Source organism: Suricata suricatta, chromosome 2 (assembly GCF_006229205.1).
Source record: "Suricata suricatta isolate VVHF042 chromosome 2, meerkat_22Aug2017_6uvM2_HiC, whole genome shotgun sequence".
Classification (NCBI taxonomy): domain Eukaryota; kingdom Metazoa; phylum Chordata; class Mammalia; order Carnivora; family Herpestidae; genus Suricata; species Suricata suricatta.
The window spans coordinates 6,927,430-6,940,713 of NC_043701.1; the positions used below are offsets into that span (position 1 = coordinate 6,927,430).

Sequence of the window (13,284 nt, forward strand, 5' to 3'; positions counted from 1 at the left end):
ACATACCCACTGGCACAGAATGTGCGCCTCTATTTTACTAGGGCAAAAAAGTTGCTGTATTGTAACTACAGTTGACTTTTTAAAACATATATATTTTAAAGTTCAATTTTCAGAGAGAGACAGAGCATGAGCAGGGGTGGGCACAGAATCCGAAGCAGGCTCCAGGCTCTCAGCTGTCAGCACAGAGCCTGATGGGGGCCTCAACCCCATGGACCGTGAGATGCCCGACTGAGCCACCCAGGGGCCCAAACAGCTGACTCTTGAACAAGAGGGTTGAACTGAATGGGTCTGCTTAAATGTGGATTTGTTTTCAATACATACAGTAGTGTACATGTATTATGATTTTCTTAATATTTTCTTTTCTCCAGCTTACTTTACTGTGAGAACACAGTAAATGATACAAATGACATAAACATGTGTTAACTGACTGTATTTCATCAGGCTTCCACAGTTCACAGTACTTGGCTGTTAAATTTTGGGGGAGTCAGTGCACGGGAGGTTCGAGGGTCAACTGTATAGTACGTGAGACATCACGGAAGTTAGAATGAAGAGATGAAGACTGGACAGGCAGATGCGCAGGGAGGAGCAAGGGCTGGAGGCTAAAACTGCAGAAGCAGCAGCCCCTGAGAGTAGGAGCTAGAAACAAAGGTAACTGAACTAGATCTTTCTAACTGCAGATGCTCTGGGACTTTTTCTTTCCAAAAATACCCTTCTCTTTCCTTGGCCATTTTGAGTTAAAAGTCAAGAAAAAGGTTTACACTGTAGAACAGGGCTCTAAGAATATTTGTTTCATATTCAAAAGCAGGGTGTTTTCTCTAGAAAGCATGTCGCATATGTTTCTCCAAGATAAACAAAGGGTAAGAATGTAGCTGTCAGCCGCCAGCCAGAGTTAGGAAGGAAGAGGATCCCTCTTTTCTCTCAGTCAGTTTTTCCTCTCGCCTGATTCTAACTCATTCTTCAGCCACTCCTGACAAGGCCGTGCTGGCCGTGCGGAGTGAACAGCGAGTGCATGGTCTGCTCCCTCCTCCCACTACCCAAAGCACCTGCTAACTTACTGAAACATAACCCGACAACCGCCAAGTGTTAGACGTCACCGTGCGCCAGCCCGGAGCAGAGGACTTCCAGAGGGGAGTCAGCACGAGGTTAGCCCAGCAGACCGAACGGACACCCGAAGAGACAACCTGACAAAGATCGGCGGTGTCACACAAACTGAGGCGGGGCCTGTGCCGGGCCTCAGAGGACCTCAACGCAAGTAACGACGGGGCTCTGGAGAGGTGTGCGTGATTCCCCCAAGTTCCAGTTGTGAACCTACCTCCACCAATACTGAAAATGCAGGTGGCATGTGTTTTACAATTTGCAGTGATTAATAAATACAAGTAGACGGCCTACTATTGGGATCTGTGTCCCGAAGGTTAATACACTGAGTTGTTCAAAACACTCTTCTGTGGAACTTCATGAGGAAGACAAAATACTCTGAGAAACAGAGATTATTCAGACATGAAATCTGAACATAGTAAGCAGATAAAGGCAGGGTTCTAGGGTACGACTACTGAGCATTTTAGCGCCGGCATCGTTTACTGCGTCTGTTTTAACAATCAAGCAAGTTATGTGAGCCTTCGGGGAAGCGGTTTCCAACACCAGCAGAGGAGGACGACCTCCCAGTCCTCGGGGGCGCCGTGAGCCCTGATGATGGTATTCCTGGCACAGGCCTGACACGTAAGACTCAGACTGTAGCTGTCATTTCATAAATGTCTAAACAAATAAAATATTTTAGACTCAGTTGGGGCTCTCCACTCCTAATAAATGTTTAAGCTGTTATGTTCTCAAATAAATCTTGAAAGAAAAGAATATTCAGTTGAAGAGTAGCATTTCTAAAAAAATTTAAAAACTGCAGAACTACACATTATAATTATTTGTAGAATAAAAGAAGTCAGCAACTGCTGCAAGCAGACAAAATCGTTGCACTCCAGACTTCTGAGAGCAGGACAGTGTACTGGACAAAGGAGCAGTCTGATTTAGCCAAAAATGACATATTAAGAAATTCCCCAGAGACAAATCAGCATTTAAATGCCTTTGGTCTCCACACCGGGGCTCCCTGGGTTTTCTGCACACCAGAAACCCAACCAAGTGCCTTGTGTCACCACGGAAATCACCATCTTCAGCTGCATTACTTACAAGATTTAGGAAAAAAAAAAAAAAAAAGGTCATAAAGGTCATACACCCAGGTAAGCCACAACCCTCGAGTAGAGGAATGTCCTCTCGTTTGTCAAAGACCTAACCTCCTTAAAGGCTTTCTCTATGTCCTGTGACATAGCAACCTGCTCCCAGCTATCTGTCCAAGATTCCAATATTCACAACAGCATTGTTCATTAAGAGCCGAAGGGTGGAATCAACCCAGATGTCCCATCACTCATGAATGGTGAACAAAATGCGGCATCTGTCCATTCAATCCAGCCGCGAGGAGGAAGATGTGTGGACACATGACACAACAAAGATGAAGCCGGCAAACACTGTGCTAAGTGAGAAAAAGCCAGTCTCAAAAAGCTACATACTGTGTGATTCCGTGCATCTAAAATGTCCAGAACAGGCAAATACACAGAGGAGGCTGATGAGCGGCTGCCGGAGACCGAGGGAAGTGAGAGGCGTGGTGACTGCTCACGGGCACCGAGCTCCCTGAGACCGTGCCGGGTGGCTGCACGGCTCTGGGAATACATTGAAAACCACTTCAAAGAAGGGCAAATTTTGCAGTATGGGAGCTGAATCTCAAGTTGGTTTTTAATGTAAATGTACATGCACAAGGGCACAGGGACACAACTATAATAACCTTTAAGCTCATTCTGAGTTAGACATGTAGCTTTATGTCTACTTAAATTAATGCTAATTTGGGGAGAAGATTCTAAAATATTAGCATAGCTGAGGGTCTACTGGAATATTACACAGCCAAGCTTGACCATTATAGATACATACTACAAATTTAAGCTTAAATCTCCATTGAGCTAGCAACTTTAAACTACCAGAACCAGCAAATCAGTAGCAATTTGCCGTCTAGTGAGTTAGCTTAAATTTCAATTTCTTATATTTGAATGGAATCCAGAAGCCTGACAAGTTAAAAGTGTATCATCGAGTACATAATAGAGAACACGAGCTATGTCTTTCACACCCTCATGACCTTTGCGGCAGACGGTCCCTTGCACACACCATGGACCACATAATGAGCGAATGAAATACTTTAACACCATATCTATATAACAAGGTCATGACTGGCAAGCTTTTTGCTCCATATGGTAACCCTTTAGATAAGGGTCAGCAAACTGTTCCCATAAAGGGCAAGGCGGCAGATATTTCTGGCTTTGTGGACCAGACCGATTATATTTTCTTTTAATGTTTATTTTTTACAGAGAGTGTGGGGGAAGGGAAGAGAAAGGAAGACAGAGGATCCAAAGCAGGCCCTGCGCTGTTAGCGCAGAGTCCAATGTGGGGCTCAAGCCCACAAACTGTGAGACCTGAGCCCAAGGCAGAGGCCTAAGTGACTGAGCCACGGAGGACCAGACCACATCTGATGCAAGCACTATGCTCCATCCCTGAAGCACAAAGGCGGCCACAGACAATACAGAAACTAACGCTCCCCTGCTTTAACTGGCACTGTCCAGTGGAACTTTCACAGTGAAAGAAGCAGTCTGCCATCTATCAAGCACTAAAATACAGATACCAAGACTAAGGAACTGCTCATTTTAGTGCCTGCACATGTAAACAGCCACACGCAGTGGCCAACTACCACAGTGCACAGCACTGCTTTAGACTAACCAACTAGCCAATTTCACCTTTGGTCAGAAAGCTTGAGAGCATGCATTAATTTTTAAAGCTACAAAAGAACTCTGAGTATACCGTAGGGTAAAGTGGAAAGAAAAAACACAATGTGAAATTTCTAACAACTCAGAGATCATACCAGCAAATAATTGAACTTGTAAGCAAATTAATCTCTGCTCAAGCAGTAGGATACGTGTAGAGCTCCATGTATCTGGATTTCGCCATACTCTGTCTGGTATATACTTGCTGGATTCCAGCTCGGAGGTCATCCCAGATCTGGTCGAGGCCAATCTGCTTCAGTCCATGGGGATTCTGACTCCTGTTTGATGACATTGTGAGTGATGTTCTCAGGTCGTCCAGTGCAGCAATCCTAACTCAAGGTACAGCTAATTCTCCATCAGATGGAAATATACAGTATCATTCCAAATTTATTCACAGCAGCTCAGAAAGGATGTCCTTTAAGTGTAGAGAACAAAATCTCATTGCAGGCAAACCTAAAGAAGAAATAAAGCCAATTAATTCATTCCTTCTAAACATCCAGGGGTGGGGAATAGGGTGCCTGCCACATGCATGGAAATATTCAGTCTGCGGGCCTTAGTGGGCACCGCTCTAATCTAGAGAATATTTCTTTTCCTCTGCGGAAACAAACTCATGTTAGATGATCTGCAAACAGAGATAGGCTTCCTTATTAGGGATTTAGTTCCAAATCATATGAACTCACGAGAAAAGTGCTCACAAGAAAAGCCGGGTAAAACTGCAGAAGCACAGCTAATGAATACTGTTGCTCTTCTTTGTCTTGGGAAGGTATCAAAACTTAAACTAAACAACATGACTTACATAACAATTAGCAAGATGAATGCAAAGGCAAAGCAAATTCCCAGAAACACAAATAGCTAAAATGTAGGGAAAACCAACCATATCAGGTATCTGTGGATTTTTAACAATTTTTCACTCAGCACTTTGCAAAAACACAGATACTGGGAAAGCAGAAGGTACAAGAAAATGGTCACTCCCCTTTTAGAAAGGAATTTGGCAAGAATCCTCAAATTGAAAATGTCCCCTGAATTCGGAGGCCAGGGTCTGAAGCCTGGCTCCACATCCACTAGGTATAAGGTCTTCAGCAAGGTACTTGACTTCTCAGCCTCGATTTCTTAGTCCACAAAACGGACTTATTTATTATCTTATTGATATTTAACATGTAGTAAACACTCCACAAATAATACTGGCTATTATTTACAAAATGGAATTTAATGCTTCAGGATTTCAGATCCATAGGTAAAGGAACTCAGGTATTCAGTATCCTATTAACTCAGTACTTCTCAATATGTAATACCACAGTCACACGTTAAGGATCATCTATGTACATCACATTGAAATGTGGAGGTTTTCAAACAAGTACTTCTGTTGTAAAATTAAGAAACACCGAATTATTTTAACAGCTCCATACAATAAATGTTGGGAGGTAAATGGTGTCTGGAACAGTAAGAATGGGTTGTCAAATCTTGCCAGTTCAAATTCGATTTTAGCAAATAATTCGGTATATTTCGCATCTTCAGTGGCATTAGAGCTCTCTGTAGGCAAAGGCACATTTAAGGAGAAGGTAGCTCATACTTGTGGATCAAGTCTGAAAACTAAATCATCTCTAAGACTTACTTATCTTTTAAAAGTAGGCTTCACACCCAGTGTGGAGCCCAACATAGGGCCTGAACTCATGACCCTGAGATCAAGAGTCATGTGCTTAGCCAACTGAGCCACCCAGGTGTCCCTCAAACCTTTATAATCTGTAAGCCTTGGGACATAATGTTTTACGGCTTATGAAACCACAATACCTTCTTGATCCTCAAAGTACTCTATAGCATACGCAAAAGTAAGTGTGCTCAGGTGTAGAACATAAATATGCCTGACAGAGGAATTCCCTCAAATTTTAGGGAAACCAACAACCCAACAGCCGCTCTGCAAATGCTCCCCAAATATATGTGTGATCTGCCTTTCCTCTCGTCTACTTTGGGAGGATCATACCAACCAACACCCCACTTAACAGCGTGTTTGGACTGGTAGTACCGCCTGGTGGCGTGACCCATTGAACCCCCCCCACTCCCTGCCCATGCTCCATTTTCCACTTCGGGGAAATTATCACTTAAACCCCCCAGACTCAAACACACAGTTAATTCTATCCTAGATAAGCCTTCTCAGACCCACCTAGATGCTCTTTGACTCCTTCTTCTTCTTCTAATTCCTAGCGGAACTGAGAACAGTGTTCCACTCTTCCCACGTTCCCCCTTTCCTCATCGTATCACTTCCACTGGGCGACACAGAAGTCCCTTCAAGTAAAACTGGTTACTATGGGGACATATCAACCCCCTTCCCTCACACCTCCACCAGCCAGTGATGCACAAAGTGTCTCCAGCCCAGACTGCTTCTCTCGAGTCCAGCCCGCCTACACATCCCAGTGCCCTGTTCACACCCCCTCATAGACATCGTACACCCAGCAGGTGTACAGCCAAATGCAGGAACTGTCCCCAAATCCACCATTCACCGGTGCGGCCCATTCAGCAAGTGCCAGAAACCTGGGAGTAATTCAAATGCCTCATTTGTATTCTTTCACGTCTGAGTGCTATTGATTTTAACCTCGGAGGTCACCTCCACCTCCATTTTCTTCCCTAGCGGTCACTGTTGTCGTCATTGTCATCATCATCATCATCGCATCACCAGGCTGCTGTTTGAGCAGTCTACAATGGAGGCCCAGAGTGCCCCTCCCTTTGTCTCAACCCCTCCAGCCTTCACACACAGCAGTTGAGTCTAAAACTATAAATCCGAGTAGGTGTCATTCAGAGCAACGGGGAGTCAAGTGAGTGTCAAAAGCAGGGAGATTCAACAAGGCACCACCAGATCTTCTCTTCTCTTTGGGAGAAGCTGAAACAATCTACTGAGTTGCTTTCAGGAGATTAACAATTTCCTTACACCAACACGGTCACGCACAAAGGCACAGCCCCTCTCACACCTGAGCAAGGGCTGCGCCGAGGAGAGCCCTGCCGGCCCTCGCCCACCTCGGCTGCTCAAGCTATTTACTCTCCACAACGAGATCTTTCTCTCTCTTCACCTGCCTCTTACAGAACTCTCTGTTCCCGAGAGCACAGTCACGCACACTCTTCCCTCCTTTCCTGGCTATGCCGGTGCCCTCCCCACTCCTGGGGACCTCAGCATTTGCTGCTGCTTGTGCCCAGAAAGCTCCCATGCTCCCCTGCTTCCCTAGCCCACGTCCGGCCAGGTCACACTTACTAGAAGTCCCAGAGCAGTAAGGTTCAGTGCCTCGTGGGACTTCACCTCCTGAACTCTCAGTCCTGGTAACCCCATGCCTGTGCCTCTCCCTTCTCTGCTGAGAAGGATTCACCATACAGAAACCATCTCTTCTGCTGAGAACCTAGTTCAGAGCCCAGCACACAGATCAGTGTTTTATGGGAATAAATGAAATAACAAATTAAGGAATTGAAAAGCTGTAGGTTTTTAAAGAATTTAGAAAAAATGAAATGTCATTATTATGAAGCATCTTAACTTACCCCCCAAATCCCCATTTAGAATCTCCATTAAATTTCACCTTGTTTCTTCTCCACTTTTTCCTTCAAACACTAGATTTTTTTTATTAAAACAATTTTTTAATGTTTATTCATTTTTGAGAGGCAGAGCGTGAGCCGGGGAGGGGCAGAGAGAGGGAGACACAGAATCTGAAGCAGGCTCCAGGCTCTGAGCTGTCAGCACAGAACCTGACGTGGGACTCAAACCCATGAACCCTGAGATCATGACCTGAGCCGAAGTCAGACGCTTAACCGACTGAGCCATCTAGGTGTCCCCAACACTATATTTTAGGCTGAATTTTTTCTTACTGACTCATTTAGTAAATTTCTATGTTACTCTGGTCATAGCAAATGTATACATATTTTAACAGTGTTTAAACAGACTTTTAAGAGTTACAGGAATTCAGTGGTGGTTAATATTTTACTTAACAAATATTTAGTATGGAACTACCATGTGCCTGGCACTGTCTTATGTACTCTTAATAGTAAATCAAAACAGACACAACTCTACTGCTGTGGAGTAAAACAGCACCTTTCTAAGAAGCTAACCCATGAACTTCGGGTATGGGAACACACTTGAAAAGTGGAAAATTTACATACTATGTATTTGTATACCAAAAATATTTGCTCATAAGAGCCAATTACAGTAGGATTAGAGGTTAACTTCAAAGATAGTTAGTTCTAGCCCTCCTTTTTACAGAAGCAATCAAACCTAACCAATGTTACAATGCTTTCACATGTCAGAACCTGACATCTTGATTCTGAAAAGCCAGTATTCCCTAGTACGCTAGTGTAAATTTTAGGTTCTTTCATTATTAAGGTGTCAATAAATAGGGAACCAATTTAAATATTCACCAACTAATCAATGTGATTCATCACAACAATGAAAAAGGACACAAACCATAAGAACATTTCAACAGATGCAGAAAAAGCATTTGACAAAGTACAACATCCATTCACGATAAAAACCCTCAACAAAGTAGGTATGGAGGAAACACACCTCAACATAATAAAGGCCATCTATGAAAACCCATAGCTAACATCATCTTCATTGGGGAAAACCGAGAGCCTTCCCCCTAAGGAGAGGAACAAGACACGGGTACCCACTCTCACGGCTCTTATTCAACACAGTACTGGAAGGCCTAGCCACAGCTCTTGGACAAAAAAAATATATAAAAAGCATCCAAACCGACAAGAAAGAACTAAAAATCTAATTGCAGACGACATGACACTAACTAAAGAAAACCCTAAAGCCTCCACCAAACAACTACTAGACCTGATAAAAGAATTCTGTAAACTTGGCAAAATCAACATACAGAAATCTGTTGCATGTCTATACACTAATAATGAAGCAGCAGAAAGAGAAATTAAGAAAACAGTCCCATTTACAATTGCACCAAAAAGAATAAAATGCCTAGGAATAAAGTTCACCAAAGAGGTGAGAAACCTGTACTCCGAAAACCATAAAACACCAATGAAAGACATTGAAGACAACACAGATGGCAAGACATTTCATGCTCATAGATTAGAAGAACAAATACTGTTAAAATGTCTACACTACCTAAGCAATCTACAGATTGAATGCAATCCCTATCACAATACCAACATTTTCACAGAACTAGAACAACCAACCCTAAAATTTGCATGGAACCACAAAAGACCCCAAATAACCAAAGCAATCTTGCAAAAAACACAAAACTGGAGGCATCACAGTTCTAGATCACGTTATATTACAAAGTTAAAGTAATCAAAACAGTACTGGCACAAAAACAGACACATAGATCAGTAGAACACAAGAGAAAACCCAGAAATAAACCCACAATTATACGGTCAATTAATCTTCAACAAAGGAGATGAGAATTTACAATGGAAAAAGACAATCTCTTTAATAAATGGTTTGGGGAAAACTGAACAGCTACATGAAAGAATGGAACCAGGCCACTTTCCTACATCATACACAAAAATATACTTGAATGGATTAAAGACCTAAATGTGAGACCTGAAACCATAAAAATCCTAGAAGGGAGCACAGGCAATATTACTTCTCCTCTGACATCAGATATAGCAACATTTTCCCAAATGTCTCCAGAGGCAAAGGCAATAAAAGCAAAAATAAACTATTGGGACTACATCAAAACAAAAAGCTTCCACATGCAGGGGTGCCTGAGTGGCTCAGTGGGTTAAGCATCCGACTTTGGCTCAGGTCATGATCTCACAGTTTGTGGGTTCGAGCCCCCACATCAGGCTCTGTGCTGTCTGCTCAGAGCCTGGAGCCTGCTTCCGATTCTGTGTTTCCTTCTCCCTCTGCTCCTCCCCCACTCATGCTCTGTCTCTCAAAAATAAATAAATGTTAAAAAAAAAAAAAAAAAAAGCTTCCACATGCAAAGAAAACAACAAAACTGCAAGGAAACCTACTGAATGCAAGAAGATATTTGCAAATGACATGTGCGATAAGGGTTAGTATCCAATATCTGTAAAGAACAGATACAACTCAACACCAAAAAGACCCTAAACAATCCAATTAGAATGTGAAGACACAAAGAGACATTTCTCCAAAAAAGACACCCAGATGGCCAACAGACACATGGGAAGATGTTCAACAGCACTCATCATCAGGGAAATACAAATCAAAAGTACAATGAGATCTCACCTCACACCAATCAGAATGGCTAAAATCAAAAACACAAGAAACGACAAGTGTTGGTAAGGATGTGGAGAAAAAAGAACTTCTTGCACTGTTTGTGGCATGCAAAGTGGTGTAGTCACAGTGGAAGACAGTATGGAGGTTCCTTAAAATGGAACTACGCTATGATCCACTAATCATACTGAGTACCCCCAAAATACAAAAATACTAATTCAAAGGGATACATGCACTCCTGTGTTACTGCAGCATTTACAACTGTAAAATTATGGAAGTAGTCCAAGTGTCCATCAACTGGTGAATGGATAAAGATTTGGTGCATATATACAATTGAATATTATTCAGCTTTAAAAAAGAATAAAATCTTGCCATTTGTAACAACATGGATGCAGCCAGAGAACATAATGCCAAGCAAAGCAAGCCAGTCAGAGAAAGACACATACCATATGATTTCACTCAAATGAGGCAAATGAGCAAAGAGGAAAGAAAGAGAGGTAAACCAAGAAACAGACTTACCTACAGAGAACAAACTGATGGTCACCAGATGGGAGGTGCGGGGGGCGGGGGGCGGGGGAGGGGAGGGGGAAGGATGAAATAGTCGATGGAGATTAAAGAGTACATGTCTCCCGATGAGGACTGAGTACAGAAGGAACTGGGACTCACTGTATTGTACACCTGAAGCTAACATAACACTTATCCTAACAATCCTGGAATTAGAACTAAAAACTCTGGAAAAACCCAGATTCACCAATTTTCTCTAGAACACCTCCGCTCTCTTAACTTAGCATCAGCATCCAAATACGCCCAAACATGTTCTGTACGTGCTCTTTCTTCCTCTACTATGCTTCCTATTCCAGTTATAAGTCTTTACACCAAGATGCGATCAGACTCTAGAAGATCAAACACAACCTTCTCATGTTAAAATGTCAAGTTGACTCCACTACGCATGCTTTCTGTCTAGTTCTACGCATGTAACTTTGTGCCACAGTGCACTTCAGTTTACAGGCAGAGTATGCTGGAAAATAAGCAAATCTTCTATTTCAAATAACCTATTCTAGTTTTCTATTGCCCCCACTGAGTATTCAGAGTTCCTACATAGCTGAGGCGAGGTTCTCAAAAATTCACAATGTCCTCATCTATCTAACCAAATAGTGTAAAAAGGATATCCTTACCTTGTAGTTTCAATATCCCCTAGGGAGTCTCACACCTATATACTTAAACATTTATTACTAGTAATACGGGAAAGGAATCTAGAACTCAGTCTCCTTGGAGGGAAGGGGACACAGGGTTAATCTGTGCACGCATCGCCCAAGAGTGACGAACTGAACTGACTGGAAGACTCCTTGGAGTACTAACTACGACACAAGTGCCCATGAAAGACCGGCCTGTGTGCCAGTGCTGCAACATCAGAAAAACAGCACTTTGCAAACGATACAGCCTCCATGTCACCACCAGGCCACCACAACTGTCAATGACTTTAAGCACACTTCATAGAAAGTTCTGAATAGTTTTTAAGTAAGAGGTAAAAAGTTACCCAGTGAATCTCATTATATAGCTAAAAACCTTTGGAAGTCCAAAAACCCAGTTAACATAAAAAACAAATGACAAAACTCAACAAAATACCTACTCAGGAAATTAGGTAGTTTTCAAAAGCACTCTGGTATCACAAAACCCTGATGATACACGGTTTACTGTATCAGGAGAAACACTATTTGTACAGGAAACCAAGGTACAAAATGCAACCAGTCAAGGACAGGAAGTGGTGGCAGTCTGGCTGTCCCTCGTAAAGCCTGAACAAATCACCACCTATGGGGATGCACCGTGCTCTTTCACTTGGTCTCCGGCTAGGAAAATAAGATAGCAGAATGGGACACAAGAGTCAAAATAAATACCTCTAATCGGAGAAGAGGGTTGTATATTTAAGGACTTCCCTCAAAGACCATGTTGTTCCAAAGGGATATAAAAGTCAACAGAATCTGTATTGAACAGGCTTTCCAACAATTCACACTGTGAATTAACCAAAGGGTCTATTTCTCAAGATTAATGGCCCACAAGATGTCTTCACTGAGTAGAAGTGCTAAGTAAACAACCTCCAAGAATCCTGAAAAACACATCCTCTTTCATATTAGTAAGCTGGTGTTTCACTAGTAATGAAAGGGCTTTTTAAAATGAGCACTTAGAACAGTCTTCCAGTAAATACTGATGGGAATACCAACCGAACAGAGCATCACAAGATAGGGAAGATGCTAACTTCAGGGCAGATGAATACTTCTGTTGGCTACAAGACTTCAGAGGCCTTAATAAGCGGACGTACCTTATGAATCTCTGTCAAAACAACCAGTATAAAGCACTTCTCATTCAAGCTAACTGGGCCATAGAGTGTTTTTTTCCTGAACATTATCTCAGGAAAGGTTTTTCAAGAATGCTTTTGGTTTTCACCCAAGTGGCCCGGGTTCGACTCCTGGTATAGGAATGTCGTAGCTTTGGGGCACCTGGGTGGCTCAGTCGGTTAAGCGTTGACTTTGGCTCAGGTCATGATCTCATGGTCCCTGAGTTCGAGCCCTGCATTGGGCTCTGTGCTGACAGCTGAGAGCCTGGAGCCTGCTTCAGATCCTATCTCCCTCTCATTTTGTCCCTCCCTCACTCACACTCTGCCTTTCTCAGTCTCTCAAAAATAAAGCATTAAAAAAAAAAAATTAAATAATGTTTTAAGGAACAACACAGCTTTAATTTTTTTTTTTTTTTTAAAGATTACTCTGCACTGATCCCTACTTATTCCTAACTAACTCTCTTGGAGTTGACCACACACTTATCAACTTTTTCTTTCGTAATGAAATGCATTTCACTTCATTTAATGAAGTAGATCTTGTTTTTGTGAGCTAAAACCCTACTGTTCATCAAACTGGTCCCCTGCTAAAGAGCTTCTAGGGGTTTACTTTTTTAACAGCTGTCAGTGATGCTGTGGCAGGCAGCCTTCTAAGGAATTCTCCGCTGACTTGGGTGTGCACGGTAACCGTCTACATGCATCTCCGTGATAAATGGACTATGGAAGTCCTACCAGGTCAGGACATGGCAGAGGAGGAACAGATTGGTGGGAGGTAGTCTACTTTCAGACCCAGCGGATCTGAGGCGCCCGTGAAACTGGGCTCTGGAGAGATCGTTCTGACAGGCACTACTGGAGTCTGGGACCCAGAGCTGGTCAGAGACATTGCAGAAAGAGATGCGCCCACACTGAGTCTTGAGAACATTAAGAAACTGACTTGA

The 13,284-nt window shown here is 42.7% G+C and overlaps 1 protein-coding gene across 3 annotated transcripts in view; it reads right to left on the reverse strand.

Annotated features, from left to right (window-relative positions):
- CUL1 (cullin 1) overlaps positions 1–13,284 on the reverse strand; it is an 85,355-nt gene that overhangs the window by 59,569 nt on the left and 12,502 nt on the right. For all 3 annotated transcript variants that reach the window (XR_003902450.1, XM_029921906.1, XM_029921915.1), the window contains exon 2: positions 4,001–4,301. Coding sequence is in view for 2 of the 3 variants with exons in the window: in XM_029921906.1 (XP_029777766.1) it covers positions 4,001–4,140 (140 nt within the window). In the remaining variant the exon portion in view is untranslated. The remainder of the gene's footprint in view (positions 1–4,000; positions 4,302–13,284) is intronic.